Genomic DNA, 19289 nt, shown 5'->3' with positions numbered 1-19289 from the left:
ACGTACAACATGTAAATCGTTGATTTTCACTAATTCATTAAATTTTATTATTTGAATTGATTTTTTTCGGGCGCCCGTATCTCTCATATTTCATCCGGGTGATCGTATCTGCCATTATGCCATTTGGTGCAATCATAATTCCCTCTGTGCCGCAAGAAAATCTGGCGGCCTGCACCTTTCTGAAATTCCAAGTCTCGCCCCTTTTCCTGAATCAAGAGGCTCCCAACCTGATTCTTCCTGCATGCCCGCTCTCTCCTCGCAGCAATTTTCGAAAAATCTAACGTCTTTTCTCTTAACCTCTTCCAATTCCTGAATTGCCCTTTTCTCCAATTAATCCCGTATTCTTTGCCCCGCACGACCGAATGCGACCTAACCTAAGTGAATAATTACTCCTTTCTGTGCTTTTCATCAAATTTTTCATGTCCCAAATATTCTGATTTATGGATGCACGTAACATTCGCGATGTGTTTATGTGGAAGCATTTTTTTTCATATTTTCATTTTTTTATTTCATAAAAAAAAGTCGCTCCTCCGGAGGAGACCGACTGGGGAAATTATTCCCTTCCTTCGCGATCGCGAATGAAAGTTCTCATGATTAATCGAGGGAATCCCAACCTATCCGTCACGCTACCCTCTTCTAGCAGCCATCTTGAACAAACTTTGCGGATTTTCTTTAGAGCTTATCCAATTCCGTAAAATTACGTTTCCTCCCATGGATCCCAAATACGAGTATGTATGTACGAGGGTGGTCTGAAAAGTTTCCGACCTAACAAAGATACAAGGCATTTTTTCTGAAATTTTCTGAGGTCAGAAACTTTTCAGACCACCCTCGTACTTGCCGCGTACGACCGAATGCGAGATAGCTTAAGTGAAGCGGCAAATCTCTTATACATTTTCACACAACTAGTTACGGGAAACTTTGCCTCTTGAAGGCTAACCACATGCCTCGTACTCTTCCAATGCATGCACGCTGTTAGAGATTGGAGTTGATAGTTGAATATGCATCTATAGCCGTTCGTCAGAGCTGTTTTTATAGTTCTAATTGAATTACTTCTCGATTAGTCCTTAATGTCTTATCAGAATATAAATGTGGTGCACGTCTGGCGAGGAATCGCTCCCTAACACAAACCCTACACACGACTGGCGGGGTTTTGTGAAGATTCTCTTTTTGGACCAGCACCGCTCGTCTTCATGGAATGTTCTAAGAAAAAAGACAAGGCCGAAAGGCGACGGCGGGAGCGTGGATTCAGCAATGCGCCACTGAAGCGCTGCGCTCGTTACAGCGCAGGGGGAAGAGGTTACGAGGGACGTGAGAGCTGCACCACGAGGAAAACTAAGTCACAATATGAACCACGTGCAATTCAAAAGCTCTATCAGCATCTGCGAACTGCTCTGGGAGTCAGCAACTCAATGCTCACGTTTTTAATGCGCGCATACGCCAACAAACTTTTTATCGCTCTATCAATTAGGGCGCATTGAGATTATATATTTTTTGTAAATAAGCGAGGGCGAGTGTCTTCTAATCCTTCGTCTTGTACTCTCGTCCGCAAATCAGCCGCGGCTCAGTATTGCTGTGACAGTGAAAATTAATCGGTAGCCAAGGTAATCCTTCGAATCTATGTTTTGGCGGGAATTAGTAATTAGAAAAATGAGTACAACTGGCGAAACCGGATAGAAAAGTATGCATTAATGCCAGCAAAGTTTCTCGGACCGTACCACTGGCATCTTCATGTCAGAAGCCTTTGAACCAGAAGATACAGGCAGGACATTCTGGGTAACGGTACGTTATTTTCAATGCGGCGTAACCCGAAACGCTATTTTTACACTTGAAGCTGCTCAAGTAGGTTTCGGGGAAAATTTAAATCCTACTTAGTCTCTTTCAGGAATGGCAGTAAAGTACCAGAGTAATAAACAGAGGACGTAGTTGTGGTATGTCATTTGGTGCACTTGATCGCACGAACCGAGCAGTGCCCTTGATACGCCAAGTGCATCGCGGACAATCTCCTGGACCCAAGGTCGGAGAGTGGGCGTGCGAGAAATTGAACCTGGGGTTTTTTTTTTATTCCTTTTCTCCGCAACTGAGAGCGAGAGTTTTTTGCTGGTTGATTTGCTGAGATCGAATTCCTCGACGGCATTGAAGCAGCCGTGATGAATAATTCATGCAAGGCGTGAGGATGGAGAGAGTCCATGCTGGGGAGAAAATGTATACACCAGATTCAAAATATTTGTGTTAGGCCTCAACTGCATTGCATCCTGTGGATAATGTGTTAGATAATGTGTTGTTAACTGCATTGCATCCTGTGGATTTTGTGTTTATTGCTTCATTTTAACGTCAGCGTATATTCCTCACCTCTTTATTGAGTGATGAGTAACTTTGGATTGAAAATGATAGTGAACAGGAGGAACATGCACCCTCAGCGGGGCCGTTGATTAAAGCTACAAACAATTCAACTGATCAGACTTCATAGTTCGTCCGTAAAGAGTAATTTGAGGGAAATTATTTTGTTTCAAAACACATTACGTACAATTTCGAGAGAATGTACGATTCAGAATTATCCGATATACATTCAAAATAGTTCAAAGGAATTTAAAAACGAACGTGTAACTTTCGCAACAAAAAATCTAGAAATTCCTTAGCAAACTTACAACTGCGATAAATGGGCATGGGTTTCATTTATTTATATCATAAATGTTACCATAATAAACCGCGACATAAAAGACCCATAAATATCATCAAAATATAGGGTCTTGGACGGTCCCTGTCAATGATTATGTATTATGTAGCCTTAACGAAAGTACTTCCTTAAAAGTAGGATGCCAGATGAAACCGGTTGTGAATTGATTGGGACCTTGATTTAAGCGTATACTCGCAAATTACACACATTCGAGGCATCTACACATACGTTCAACAATTTAGACCACACAATTTTGCAAGGGCTGCTCAGAAAGTTACCTCCGTTTTCGTGTAGTGGAGGAAGCCCAATAGCCGCTGTATTGACACACATAGTAGGTCATAACGCCTCGATCTGCAGCGATTGGAAGGTCGCGCCGCTTGGCGTTTGTTTAAAATAGCTAGTCGAAATGAACAATAGAGTTGAAATTCCAGCCAAATAAGAAATTTTTTCAGTGATAAGGTTTTTACAGATAAAAAACATCAAAGTTGCTGGCATTCTTCGGGAAATTTGTTCTCTGAACGGACCAAATGCGACGAGAGACAAGATTTGTGCCTTCAGTGCTGTCGTTCGTTTAAGAGTGAAGATTAATGTCCTTGTCGAAGACGTCCCTGTCGACGGAAGTGGCCGCCCCAGTCTATGGCGAACAAATAACGGCACCTGTATATTAACGAAAAGTTCGTCAAAACTGGCGTTCAACGATATCTGAAATCTATAGAAAGGGTTCCACAGGCTTTAACGACTTTAACGTCATTTAAGCGCAAAAATCGCTCGATTTAGGGTGGACGCCATCTCAAATGGCGCCCAGAGTCTTTAGGCGGAGACTCGTTCTTCGGCCCCCGGATTTCGGGCCCAAGAAGTGTATCCTAAACCCGCCATATTGCAACCCCATAATTCCAAGCGCTAGAAGCGGAAAAACTAGCCGAGGGATGATCGCCATGGCGACAGTGCATTATATATGTTGGCCACAATAATATTGGTTATTTCTTCGAGAGGGTACACTTTTACTCGTTGAAAAACGGAGGGCTTTATTAACGCGAGGTGGGAAAAGGGGGAGCTTTCCTTAGGCAAGAGAAATTTGACATCTTCCGCATGAACGTAGTTTCATTCGTTTAATAACCTTATTTTGTCACGTTATTGGATACAGATATTTGAAATCTAGAGGTAAGAACATATTTCTTTGCTTTGTGCTTCATTTTATAACTAAGAATATCGTCTTTGTCATCGTGTCATGTATCCATGCCTCGTTTGTGTTCTTGTTAAATATTATTTTGGTATATAAGTATTTTGGAAAATAATCTTCAAGCGTAATGTTGTGTTTAAAGAGTGTAAGCATTTAGTAATACCCTTAGTAAAAATGTAGCTGTCTAAATGAATCAAACTGATTAATCATAGGTCGTTCGCCAAACCTTTGCGAAAGGAGTCACCGTTTCACTACTTAAAACCCGCAAAGTAATAAAACCAACAAAAATGAAAAAGCTTGATTATTTAATTGATACTAAGCTTAACTTAAAAATACTAAACATTTAGTAGCAAAATTACGCATAAATATAAATAACTACACCTGGCACAAAGCATATCTTAAAACAATTACTGACAAGGATAAATGACCAGAAAACTACTCTGGAGTAAAATACCATATAAACAAGATAAGAAGTTTAAAATTGTTGAAATGCAATACTATCTGACCTAATAATTAAAGCAAAATATAAATAACGGATAGTTTTTAGTTAATATAGTGCAATAAGAGAAAATGAATACGAAACTAGTACCAATTATCGCCAAAGTTACCGAGTTAAAAGAAAGAAATTTCATAATGAAAGAAAAAGAAAGAAAACCTTCACGAGAGACTGCCAAATGAATTGTAACGTGAAGTCAGAATTAAATAGAAATCATTATACGGTATTGTAAGTACACACAAATAATTTCACGAGCTCTCTCATATACCAAAATATTTATATTCGGACATCATCTGCTTATTCCTTATTCTTGTCTACATACATAGATGGCAGTACTACTGCGTAGAGTGTCCAAACTCAAGCTGCCTTTTCATTAGGCGCCCAACATTTAGCAATCCACCTCAAAGCATGCTCCTTAATACCTAGCAAGTATGGACGCGTCTCAGATGTTATGTGCTCGTCTCGGCGAGGAACTCCAAGATGCCGTCATTGGTTGGCTGCGATCTAAGGCGGCAGACTTTCTTGCCGAAGGAATTCGAAAACTAATTCAGAGATATGAAAAACGTTTACATCTGTTTGGCGAACATGTATGAAATAGCAGACATGTGCCGTTTGGAGATAATAATAATAAATTTTCTGTTTCTATCCACGTGCATTTTTTATAGCCTAACGGAAATTACTCTCTGGACAGACCTCGTATCAATAATGGCTGATTTGAAGTTTTATTCCGTAGAACGTCCGTGGAACGAGTAGTGACCACCGGCTAACTAGACGAGGCGAGCTCTCATCTAGACGTACGACTTCGCATCATCATTGTTAAAGTTTACATACAATGTGCGTACGGCTTTATACCACACCCTCAAAGTGGCCTCAAGTAATGAGATCTAGCGTTGGCAGCAGATCGCATTCACTCAGGGAAGCAATAGTCCGATGAAGCAGGGGTTCGAATAGGATTGACGGTGAAGACGAGGTTCTCAATTATGAAATAGTGTCGGCGGAAGGCTGAAAGATGCCGGCGAGTGAGCGAGATTGCAGATGGGAGTGCTCCCCGATGGCATTCGCGGCCGGAAGCTCATAACCGCGGAACTCTTTGATGCGCGCGTCGCAACTGCGTCTTTCTTTCTCTTTCGATATCTCGACCGTACGAAGGATTACACTTAAAGGCAACTGCAAAAAAACTGAAAGAATTGCACTCAAAGATTTCTAGCGAATAAGACACCAAACAAACCCTCTCCCCTGAGGACTTCGGAAAGTGGAGACGAGAATCACCGCAGTGGGAGCAGAGTTTCCCAAGTCGCATAGGAGTTCAAATGCGTACTGTTTTTTCGAGCTATTCAACCGATTAAAGGTAGTTCTGGGTCCATCCCAAACGTCTATTATCTTCTTTGTACCGCGAGAAACATTAGAGATGATTTACATCGTGGACCTCCCCTCCCTCCCTTCCCCTCACCCCCTCTTAGCACTGTTGCCAGATTTAGCTCTCTGTTCTACGTTAATTCTCTCTCGGACATAGTTCATGGACTCGTGTATTAGTTCAAGCATACGTTTGGCTTGGATATATATGTTTTTGTTAATTGGCTCGGAAAGTCGTACGTACAACCTTTGAGTGAGACATGACGTCTACATAACATTCCCTGGGTAATTGGCGGTTTGTATTTCCTGTGAAAACGGAGACGGGGTTTGACAACGGAACATGATGCTCGCCTCGAAGTCGGAAGGTGGGCCCGCCCACTTGCAGACAAAAGTTTTGTTTTCTAAAGGAACGAGCCTAGAGACGTTGCTGGAGCATATATTTTTTAATTTTTAGAAGTATTTAATTTGTGGGGATGAGCGAGGAGAACTGCAGTTAATGCTATTTGGCTGATATCTACGGCGCTGCGTTTGCATAGACCACATACACAATGGGTATTACACCGCGTGGTCTCTCCCCAAGAAAAATGACCTCCTTAGCATCACGTGAGCTGTACTTCCATCCCATCAAGTCGACGTTTGATGATTAACGTCATAGTTGTTGTTCAGTGAAGGGGTCTTACCGGAGAACCAGCACTTCTGGACTCCAAACCGAGGCTTGAGGTAAGTGTCTGGGATGCCGGGCGCGTAGTCCATGACAATGCAGACGATGAGGATGAGAAGCGGGCATCCCCAGGCGTAGAGCGAGTAGATGAGGAATTTCTTCCGCTCCCTTTCGCGAAGCGATCCCCTCAACGGTCGAAGGCCACTGCAACCAGAAAAAAATCACTAAATTACGAACATTATACTTTTGATGGTGATTTATTGACAAATGATTGTGATTTATATCAAATTGGGAAATATTTAATACGTCTACACCTGCATCATACCCTGCCATGCACGCGAAGAGTTACGGTCACGTACCTTACCTTATGAAAGACCGGTAGTTTAAAGAAAACTTATCATATTGGGCAACGTACAGTTATGGGATTCTGATTACTCGGACAACGCATCGCTAGTGCCTCAAAAGTCCTGTCCACAAACGCGATGATTCGAAAGTATTAATAGACTGCAACTGAAAATCATTAGGAGCAACGGAATGAAGCCTAAAGAAGTCTCTCATTTCATTTATTTCAATAGTACAATTTGATTCACTCCTAAACTTTATTAAATGTTGGCTTTTTTTATGGATAAGTAATAATAGGAAAACTAATTTTCGCCTATTGCATCTTTTTTTCCTTTCGTATTATATAATCGAATTTTGAACGAATTTTACAACCTTTTCATAACAAGGAGCCCTTGAGAAATGAAGCGGACACTTCGCATGAGAGGAATTGGTTTTTGAAACATGCGGATGTAGTCGTCGCTTCGCCAATGCACACAAATAAAAGAAATGTCGGTCCATAAGCAATCCAACGTTGAATATACGTGCAATATAAATGGTTATCACAGTCAGAAAGCAGAGAACGTGAAGGTTCTCGATTAAGAATTTCTGCGACGAGAGGAGTGCCGAGTAGAATGGACTAATACGATGAACATAAAATTGTAGTTCTTGCAGTAGATATTAGGGGAGGCGACCGACAGCTGAGGTCATTGGTCATGGAGGAAGGAAGCAACCCGGAGTCGGCATTATCCGGCATCTACATCCACGCAATACCCAGCGAGCTGCCGCAAGGGTGTGCGGCGGGGGGTGTTAGGACATTAGACAACAGAAACAGAATACAACCATATGAAAAACAAGCAAAAGCATGCTATCTAGCACCCACAGAGACGTATATATTCCTGCAAAGCCCGTTTTAAATCACACACCGACAATTAAGTATATCGTACTAGCAACTAACATTCACTAGTCTTCGCTTGTATTTTTAATATCTTCACTATTTCTATTATGGCTTTGATTGCTTACTATTATGATTCCTGATTTTCCGGGGAAAGAACGAATATGTACATCTGTCCGCACTGGAGTCTATCTCCCTTATTTTATCTTTATGTTCCAAACTATCCAAATGGTGTGGGGCCATAGCAGCCTACTCTTAACGATATACTGCAAAGGGTCCTCAGTTTAACGTCCCATCTGTCGGACGGCGTACTCGTTGAAGGTGCACTTATTCACTAAGCACCACAGGGATGCCACTGAAAAAAATCTGATGCCTCCGCCGCGAACCATCTTCTGCTGCCCCTGGGTGGGAAGATGGACATCAAATGTACGAGATGAAAGTAACACGGTAAAAGTAAATTGGTTTTCAGAATTTAATAATTATTAATAAAGTTACTGCGAAAATAGATTGCGGAGTAAATAACGTAAACGAGTAATGCTATTTTTTTCGGGATATGCAACAAGCGGAAGTGAACGTTACACTCAATTCGGCGTTTACGGGAAATACGCTAACTTTGGGAACTTTAATTCGATTAACATCCATTACGGATGATGAATGTTTCTCAATTTAGGAAGCAGTATGAGCCAAAACATTTTTGAAAGGACCCAGTTGTTGTGCAGACGTGGGACATAAAAAATTCAGGGAAGTCCGAGAGTAATTTTATGAGCGAAGCTTAAAAGGAGAAATGAGGCAGCTTATTATTGTCCTTAAAAAATTACAAAATTTACCTACATAAATATGCAGAGAAATATTTGGAGTTTGACGTGGTAATGAATTAAATAAAAAGATGAAATGACAGTGAAAGTGATACATAAATTTAATTTTGGAAAAAAACATTTCGTAGGATATTAAAGCTGCCGGAACCAGCGCTCTTTTCTCCAGCACAGATGGAAACGATTCACGTGAAGTCCGTCAATACTATAACTACATATGGATCGAGTTAATTAATCATTCGATAAAATGGGAGTCATTGGCCAACATGAGTTACAGTGCAAGTATATGTATACAAACCCTTTCGTTAAAGAAAAGTTGATTACTTAGTGTTTCGAGATAGGGTTTTCGAAATACCCTTTAATCCTACATGGATTGAAAAATGTTTCAACTATTCAATATTTCGATATTACATAGACTGATATATTATTTTAAATAGCTATTTCCTTGGTGTATTCAAAAATCGATATATTTGAGATTAAACCACTGTATATGTACCCTGCTTTTTTAGCACAAAAGGTCATTCTTAGGTCTCCTACAAAGCCTCATACTCTATTTCAATTAACAAAGGTGGCAATTACAATTTGGTAAGGTACTTTCCCGTTATTTAATTTTAGATATAGAATAAAGTAGAGCCAGGACTTTATCAAAGATGACGACCTTAAATCAAGGTAAATTATTGATGAACGATTAAAATTATGAATGCTACCGCTCGGATTTAATTAACTACTTTTTTAGCCGTGGTTATCCGTGGTTAGCCGTCAATTATTATTATCCGTGCATTATTATGAGAAATTAAGCTAACCAATCACCAGGGTCACCAAATTCAATTGAAATACAGCTAACTAAAAACCTTTTACCTCATCCATCATCGTATATAAAGTGGGTGAAAATAACGGAAATAGAATGAGGTGGGGCCATTGCTTGGAATTCAATCTCACGGAACTTGTTCAAGCTTCACTTAGGCCTCGACAACGAAGGCACTTCAGTTTCAGTCATTAAGGAGCAAGTATGCGGTTGACTGGACGACAAGAGTACCCTCAGCTTCACCCAAGCTGTGTGATTTTTTGAGTACCAGATATTCGTAAGAAACCATTACCAAGTTACTCCACGTATTCTAATGAAAGTTGCTGGGACCTTGGATATATGTCTTGAGAGAGTGTTATCATTACTGTAATTAATCTATAGATTATATTTTATTAATCTACTGATTATCTTTTATTAATCTATTCATTTTTTTTAAATTATCCATTGTATTTTTTCCAGTATCACCATGAACGCATAACAAATTACGCTGCTCTGCTTTCCGGTAATTCACATCACAAGTGAACGTTTCCGACAGATGCCAATTGGCTTACCATCACTCGTTCTGGGTTGACTACCACAGGAAATCCGAATAATCTGCATATCTTCGGTCGTTCACCTTAACCCCTCATCTCTTCCATGCTTCTCTTAATTCTCCGTGAAATAATAAAGATAAAATCTGCTAATCGCATCACGTATCGTGTTGCCTTCGGCTTCAAAAGCCCGATGGAGCGAAATCCAGAGGTACGCCGGAAAATCATTCCTCCAGGATTCACACACATTCGCATCGAAGGGTAAACAATTCGTTTATGGGAGTGGAGGATTCATGGGGCGGGGCCGCTCAGAGGTAGGCTATCGCTTTCAAGAGCGCATCTTTCCTCGGCTGAGCTCAAACAACGCCGCCGCCGCCCCTGCCCCCCGCCGGTGAGTGGACACTCGTATACGAACGACGCCGGCCTGCAAACAAAGGGGAGGGGGGAGACAGGAAGGAGGGGAATCTGATAAAGGAGTGCCCAACGACATTAAAGCGTCAAGCAACGCCAACTCGTTATAAGCGAGCCGCGTGAAAGCGAATACTTGGATTATGTTCTAATGCGTGCTGGCACACGTAAAGAGTTGGTCATTCAATGCTAACATTTTTAAAACATGACTCCTGAGTGTGCTGTGACTAAGTAAGTAGGGCAAAGGTCACCTCTTACGACGTTGGATTTCGCATGGTGCCCTTCAGCGTCAGTTATCTTGCGCGTCCATAGGCGTCACGGGTGAATTATTTCCTTGAAATATACTGGGACATTAGGGGTGTCTTGAGCGACACTAAACAAGCGGCCACCTTCTCGTCGAACAAAGGAATGCGATTGGATCTGTGCTACATTTTCAAAGAAAGAAGTATTATTTTGATGAGTTCTTGGTTGTGAGGAATCAGTTGAGGGAACCGATTTCCTCAATCATATCTACGTATTTCTATGAATCGGGTCGATGAAAATTCTCGCAGTTCGTTGCGGAGAAGGCGACGTCGCCAAAAAAAACACACGAATTCATTTTTTTTAATCTCTCAAATTTCAACTTCGACTGTTGCTAAAAAATGTTTACTTCTCCGACAAAATGGCGAATCTTTCCTCCTCTTGCAAATCGATAAAATGTTTTGATGAATATCTCCTTCCGTAATGCCTCACCAACTTATTAGATTGCAATTTATTCAACACTGATTTTAAGTCGATTATTCATGACTTGATTTTGAGCTCCTATACATTTCCTGGGCACAGTGGGCAAAAATATTTTCTGCTGCGGCTAGAGCGAATGGACACGGAAACGTAAAATAAATATCCAGAATGAAAACATTTCCGTAAAAAAAAGAAACGGAAAACATGTACGGCAGTAAATTTTTCATCGGGAATAGCTTTCGACGAATTAGGTGGAATACGATTGGACAATCCATCGCACTTATACACACACAGGTGATCGCATGGAGCTTTCGTAAGGCCAAAAATATAGCCCTGAAAATAATGGAGAGGTTTTGGAAGACTCGTTTAGTAAAACAGCAAACATTGATAGAACATCCGTGCCTCGTATATTGCGGACCGGTTGCAAAATATCCGCCAGGCCGCGGACGAAACTGAAGAAGAGGAAACGCACACAATGCTGGATTTCGCTCACGAAACATCCGTTCTCGTTGGACTGTGTGCCTGAGACGAAGGACGAGTGCGTGTCATTCACTCATTCAGCATAAATGGAATACATCATCGCAGCAGACTTCGAGGGTCTTCGAGGAGGGAGCTTGACGCTGGGGATGACGGACAATTCCCAATGGACGCGAGCAGTCCGACGAACGGTTGGAAATCTACTCCCATGGTCCGAGAAGAGTTACTGCAATGTAACCATAAAAACGGTCTAAATTCATGTGATTACTTATATTTACTCTCTTTTAAATTTAGTCGATAAGTATTCTCCCATGTTCTTCCTCGGAAATAACGTACAGGCGGCACACGGGGAGGAAGGTTTCCGTGAGCTTCCCATGCCGTTGGGCACCGAGGAGTCCCATGTGCCTTGGGGTCACCTACTCCAAATATTCCGAAAACTTCAATTTATGCATCCTTTACCTTTTTACTCATCTCCTGTGAGAATTAAACATTCTTTTTCTATAGTTATTTCTTAAAGTTGTCTGTCTTAACAATTATTCTTTATGGACTACTTCATTATGCTAACAAAACGTCAGGTTGAATAGATATGTACAACGTTCGAACAAAAAAAGATGAAACTGATCTTTCTACGCCCGAGCTGCTAGACGGATCACAATCGGAGGGCTGTAACGGCGTCTGGGAGAAGTAAAACACCGCCTCGCTCGTGGCCCGATCTCTACTTGTCTCCGCACAACAGCGATTCTTGTCTGAGGTTGAACACGCTTGCCGTTCCAGATGGAAAGAAAACTGACAATAAAATAACTGGTATTTCCTGATGAGGCTAGACATCATCCCGCATTCCAGGGTGATCGAGGGGGAGGGAGTCATCAGTGGACATGATGATGTGTCCAATGGAGAGTGGTAGAGCGCACGGGAGAGAAGGAGAGAGAGATGGAAGCAGGTCGAGGGGACCGCAGCCACCCCTGCCTAAATATTCCCTGCGCCACCCCGGCAATGGGAAAAAACGAAAGTTAACGACGGCATAGAAAAAATTGAAGGGTGTGAAGCGGAGGGAGGAGATGAGCTGGGGAGGCCGAGGGCCACTTCCGTCGAGCGCGTCGAAAACTGAAACGAATGCACCGAAGCGAAAGCGTCGCGCGCCGCTTATATTGGTAAACGGTCGAGATGGGCCGGACTTAGAAGCGATGGCTCTGTGGAAATCCTCGATGCTTCCCGTCTGTGGCATTTGAAAACACGATACCTTCCCCGTTATTCGAAACATCTCGAAAACAAGTTCGATTAAGTCCTTCAATCACGAGAAATTCGCGAATGACCGACCGAATAGTTCTTCGGAGTGCGATAGGATTTGGGCATGACTGTTTGCGCCGAGCACTTTACATCTACATCAACGAGGTGAACTTCAATAGAACGTTATGGCGTGTGGGAGGTGTAATTACACACCAAGCATGCAACACCAACAATTAAGTTTTTCTTAATTTTTAGTTGCAATACATATGTAAACTAATTTAAATAATGCAGATCATAATAACTACGTGTACGTGCACTATGGTATCTAAGTGAGGTATGCTTTTCTACGCATAAGAGAGGAGCTGTTAGTAATAAGAAGAACGAGAAGACGAATACGAAGATGTAGCGGAAGAGCTGGTGGCGAATAAGAGAATAAGTGGCGGCTTAAATTCAAGATCATGGCGCTCTACTCAAAGGATGGGCGGGAAAGAATAATCAAGTCATGTAGCTCAGCAGTTCATACATATTTGACAGAATAATTATGGAAGTGCAACTACTATCAGATCGTGTTAGTGCAGGGTTATAATTATAGTACTGAGTAGTACCTGGGTCCTATTCTAAGCCGGCACTACGATAAAATAGCAATATTCAGAACACACGAATTTAACTATGACACTCAAGGAATTATTATGGCCCCACACTACTTAGGTAGATCAGACCACAAAGATAAACTAAGGGAGATAGATTCCAGGACAGATAGATACAAATACTCATTCTTTCCCCGGAAAATCAGGAAACATAATAGCAAGAGATCCAAGTCATTACAGAAAGAGTAGAGTATCCGATTTGCAAGTCAGGGCAAGATTAAACTCTGCATAGACATAAGGATGTATTCGTAGGTGCGCGTGTACGTTAGTTGATAGTATTTGTATTTGCGCGTTAACATTGTTTTTGCATGAATACATACACTTCTGTGGGTGTGAATTGGCATGGATATGCTAGTTTTGCATGCGGTTTTATTCTGTTTAACGGGTGGTGACCTAACAACCCCCGCCACACGCCCTTGCGGCGGTTTGAGCGGTATTATGTAGACGTAGATGTAGACAAGCGAGGACAAGATTACAAACCGCGTAGACATTTGGTAAATTCTGTGCTCCTGTATGTTACTTTCTAATATATGTAATTGCATGTATTTAAGTGGAAATGGGTTTTGCGTGAATATACTATATATGTCTGTTTGGGTGTAAATTAACATGCTTTTGCTTGTTTTGTAAGTGGTTACATCCCCGCCACACGTCCTTGTGGCGTATTGTGTAGATGTAGGCGTAAATAACTACTGAGAGACGTGTCGCAATAAGATGACCAATCGCAAGTGCATGAGAATTTACTTATATCACTCGAGAAATGTCGCTCGTCATACCATTGTCCACTTCATCCGTGGTCGTGCATTGACGCCATCTCGAACGAGAGACGGAGCTTATTGGGAGGGGCCAGCAGCACACTTGGCGTGATTGGGAAAGAGCCATTAGCAGGAGTTTTACCTTGGAATAATCATAACGACCGCCGTTAATGGTCATCGCCATCTGAATAACTATGAATCAAACAATCAAATGAATATGGCTTCCAACGAAACCGCTGCAGAGTCGAGAAGAACGCGGTCATAATTATTCATGCGTGGATGTAATTTCATTATATTTGGATGAGTGAATTAACAAAGTGACAGTCGAAATTGGTCCCAAATCTAGACAATTTCACAACTCGGAATTATGCCATTAAACCCAGGAGAACATTTATTGATCTGATGCCAAATTCACTCGACGATAAAGGTTTGCGAAATCAAAGTGTGCGAAAACCAAATCTAAATTGAGTCTGTCCATTTACCCCGGAGAGGCATTTTCACGCGAAACGGTTAACTGATAATAGATAAAGGAAAAAAGATACATAATAGAGCACAAGCCGCAGCAAAGGCGTGTGGCGGGGGGTGCTGGGCACACGCGATATGAAAACACAGGCATACACCTTCGCTCGCGAGCCTCGCAACTTACGACTATAGCCAATGAAGACATGTTACGGTTTTTTATAAGTGGTGGTTGAAAGATGGCGCATAAGGAGCGACAACAGCGGGGAGCGCAAGCGCCAGGTGGGGTGTTTAAGGGATAAGGGAGAAGAAGGCTCTCAATTTCATCCACCGTAAGGGTTCTCGGGGGGGAGTAGACTGAACAGGGAGGGATGGGAATGAACCACAGCAATTTATACCATAGACAGATCATTTAGAACTGTTTAAACAGATTAAAAGTATAGGGCACCAATGTAATACGGCACCACTTCAACTTAGATGCATCGCTATCAAATGTACTAAACGGCATTAGATGTGTATCTCGACGGGAATAATTAATTTCACATGGCTTTAAACATATTTAGAATTCTCATTATTATGGGTGCGCGTTTTCTATAGGCCAACACTATTTGGTGGACGTCCTCACACTTGAAAAGTGTCCCGTTTACTTATTTCTTATTCGTATTCATGTACGCATTTAGGTGTATGTAATGTATACGCCGTGATCTCACCATCGTGTCTTCAACTAATCCATTTGTAAAGAATGAAAATTGTTCATGGTTAACTATGGAGGTCAATCTTAGATTAAAATTGGAGCTACTTCAAATCCTTGAAGATCGTCAAATCATTACTTCCTTAAATAAAGGGAATGCAAATACGGTAAACAAATGACGTCGCACTGTTCCCGCTTCTCATTGCCCTCTGTTCTCGTTCCCTTCTCACTCTCGCCACACTATTTAGAGAGGAGCATCGGAGACCAAAGATATCTATGAGCGACGAAGTAGGGATTTACCAGGGCTCCATTAATCGAATTTAAATTTGTTTTCCAAGCGAGGCTCGAAAATAGAAATCGCAGACTCAATCGACGATGATCCATTAGGCCCTATCGACGGATTGAATTATCGGAATATTTCGATAGTTTCGATAAATTCTATGGTATACAGATGACAGATGGAAGACCGTAAACGGTTTCTTTCCGGTTTCCGCAAAGAGATGGAATATTTTGACATTGGAACACGTAATTTCGCGACGTCATCAACCAACTAAAAGAGTATCAAACGAAGAGCAGAGGATCGGGCGTGCTGAACGGGACGCCTTGACTGAAAACGTCATCACGAAACAATCGAATGCATCGAAACTATCGAATAATTCCGACAATTCGATTTGTCGACAGGGACCAATCGATCATCTTCTTAGGAACACACTCGCAATTGTATTTGAATGTTCTCTCCAAATATAAAACCACAAAGATAAAATAAGGGAGATATATTCCAGTACAGATAGATACAAATACTCATTCTTTCCCCGAGCAATCAGAGATCATAATAGTAAAAAACCGAAGTCATTTCAGAAACATTAAAAACATTTAATTTACAAGTAGGAACAAAATTAAGCATCGCAAAGATATCAGGTATATTTGTAGGTGCATGAGTGTGTTAGTTGGTAGGTTGAGTGTTTGCATGTGCGTGGGTTTTAAGGGTTTCTGCATGAATGCATACCATGTTTTGCTCGTGGATTGTTTTATTTGTGGATTTTTCATGCGGTTTTTTTCTTATTACGGGTGGTGCCCTAACATCCCCCGCCACACGCCCTTGCGGAGTATTAGGTAGATTAAGAGTTTTAAATAAATCCTTTCGCTAATATTCAAATCAATTTCCTCTTCGCCAAGGACTAATTAAACCCGCGCGAGGGAATTAAGCCTCTCTCGATTCATTAACGACTAAACATTTACATGAGCATTCCGAAATGGTCTCCACACCAGATGATACAGGACATAACCCAAGAGGAGGGATGGAGGGAGACAAGATAACTGCCGTGACTGGAAATGCCTGGAGGAAGATTCCAAGGAATGAATCCAAGTGCTCCACCTTGAAGTTCGTCCTCGAGCACTTGTACATATAACCGCAGTATCAAGTACTCTCTGCAGCCTAGCAGCATACGGAGGAAAGGAGGAGATAATTTGCCCGCGTCATTTAATATGTTTTATCAATGTGTTCGTTTTCTTGAGTCGCTCGTGACCAACGTTTAGACGATTATTCAACAATATTTGTAAGAGTGAAACAATGCAAGTTAAATGTATTATTTTTAGGGTTAAGAATTAAATTATTACCACGTTATTTACATAAACCTGTGATTAGGCATGCAGGCCAATGGAATTATCCCCATTCGGACCACCACACATGTTCGGAATTATCGGTGTAACATGCTCTATTTTAAATTCTCAGCGAGGCGAAGAAAATAAACTCTTTGAAGAATTGTTACTGAATTTCCCGGTGCGCAAAGTGGAATTGGATGTTTCTCCGAGATAGAAAAATGGGATTGTACGAAAGTGTCTTGAGAAAGAATCAGAGAGGTGATACTTTGAATTAGTTGGATCAATTTAGAATATCCATGGGATCCATGATAAAAATTGTTAATTGAAGTATCAGACAGCATTCAGAGAGAAGTTGCTTGATTTTTTTTATTTGCTACGAGAAGCGAGTGTGAGTGGAAGGGAATGCTGGAGGAATGAGGCCGGGAACATCTTCATTCCCGAAGAGTGCATGCAGGACTAAGATACAGAGCACACCTGACTTTCCTCTTGTGCCCTCCACCGAAGGGATTATTAGGGCACCGAATTATGTACGTAGGCAAAAGTGAAAGAATATAAACCGTCACAGACATATTCAAATGCCCATTTTTTCCTCGCACGATACGCGGACACGACAAAATCGAACTCAGGACTCCGATAAACTTAAATTGACTTGAATACTAGTATATTATGGATTCGTCAAACGAAACAATCATTGCGTGATGCATTCCGACACGTGCGAGAGTACTTTGCACAACGAGTAACGCATACGAACGGAAATACAATGCGCGCGAGAGTTTTTATATAAGAGCTGACATGTCTTTAACTTTACGGATACACTAATAATTTTGCATGAATGGATGATGCCTTAACACCCCCACCAGCCCCCATGTAGGTGCTACTGGCTGAACCAACAAGATTGGGGTTATTTCAGCGCTGATGACCGTTCCCGCTGAAAGGAGAGGTCTAGGCGGAAGTGCAGTCCGAAGATACCACGAGTCCCCAAGTGAAACCCTTCGGATCCGGGGAGGGAACCCGCGGCTGGAAAACCGGAGGATGAAGAAACGCAGCCATACATTCATTCCACTTCGAGTTGCGAGAGGATTTTTTTGTGGATTTACTATCGGAGGATTAAAAGATATTTTTATCCATTTCGGTTCTAATCTATGTTTCATTGTATTTGTGGCATTATCGTCACGGCATCACATTCTAAACAGAAGCTAACCGTCTCATAAACACTTATTTCTTCCCGTTTCCATTCTTTTGCTACTGATTCTAAGTAATAGGTTTACCGCGGGTTAAATCAGACTTATAGGCCCAACGTACTGCCTCTTTGCCCTTTATTGGCACGGGTATCAATACTGATCTGGCAGTCTTCCATTCAAATTCCTGCCTCATAAGTGTAAGGCTGGTGCCCTAAACACCCCCCGCCATACGCCTCAGCTACGGCTTGTGGGGTATTGTCTAGACATACCATTTTCATGTTGAGTGGTTTCCACTGTCGTATGAAACGGTAGCATTCCCGTTCTCCGGAAGGCCGGAACTCGGGTTAATCCAAACCGAACCCCAATCTAGTCTAACTTATTATTCGACTGCGAAATCTCTTGAATCCAAATAAGGATTTTTTTTAAAAGTTAGGAACGTTAGTTTTTAGCGAAGTAATGCGCCAATTTCTTTTAGACTCATATTAAATTAATTGGTGTACATTAGACAACAGTTCGCGATTATCGAAGTTTTAAGGACATTTTTCGCTCAGGGCTCAATTTTGGTCCTGGTCTCTCCGCCGTTCGCGGACCTTGCGCCATTAATATAAATGAATAAATAGTTAATCCAAAATAAAATCATAACAGAGCGGTGAGCAATGTTTTTACGACCGTTGATATGCGATGGTAAGGTGAAAATGATTGCACATATGCTTGTAGACCACAAAGAAAATGACCTTCAGAGGAACTCCTTGTGACTTGTGGAAGTAACATTTCCCTTCAATACGCATGTGTAAGTTTGAGGTCTTTTCATTCATCCAGCGTATTTCGAGAATCGGAGGTATGGAGACGTGTTCTAGCGTTATGTCAACGCAAGTTAAACAGCGTGACTTAAAATGTGACATCCACTCAGATTCATCGTCGTTGAAAGGTTGTTTATGGTAACGATGCTGTTGATAGGTCTACTGTAAATCGATGGGTAGTAAAATATCGTGGTTGCGACCTCCGAAAAGCCATAATTGTTGATGAAACACGTAGCGGACGTCCAATCACTGCTACAGACGATAAACATCGCAAAATCGTCGAAGATTCGATTCAAAATGACCGGCGAATCACTCAAAAGCGTATCGAAAACCGCATTGGTCGAGTTTGTAGTGTTAAAGTGGCGCCTGGGGCCATTGATCTTGCAACATGACGACGCTCGTCCAAACACCTCGCGCGCAACTGGAGAGGCTCTGCGAAACATGAAATTTGAACAGATTCCACACCCTCCTCATTCCCCGATTTTTTTCCTCAACTCAAGAGACACCTCAAGGGTAATCATTACACCTCGGACGATGAGGTGAAGGCAGCTGCCAAGTCCTGGATTCGAGAAAATTCGGAAGAGTTTTTCAGTGACGGAAT

General features: G+C 41.7%; 1 protein-coding gene across 1 annotated transcript in view; it reads right to left on the bottom strand.

Moving 5' to 3' along the window:
* LOC139692396 (G-protein coupled receptor Mth2-like) overlaps positions 1-19289 on the bottom strand; it is a 130536-nt gene that overhangs the window by 23495 nt on the left and 87752 nt on the right. The window contains exon 3 of the mRNA XM_071590563.1: positions 6384-6568. Coding sequence (XP_071446664.1) covers positions 6384-6568 — 185 coding nt within the window. The remainder of the gene's footprint in view (positions 1-6383; positions 6569-19289) is intronic.

The sequence above is a fragment of the Hetaerina americana genome, unplaced genomic scaffold, assembly GCF_022747635.1.
Source record: "Hetaerina americana unplaced genomic scaffold, ioHetAmer1.1.p SCAF_4, whole genome shotgun sequence".
Taxonomy (NCBI): Eukaryota; Metazoa; Arthropoda; class Insecta; order Odonata; family Calopterygidae; genus Hetaerina; species Hetaerina americana.
Note: the sequence above shows the minus strand (reverse complement) of the source record. Positions and strands in the feature narration are given on the sequence as shown.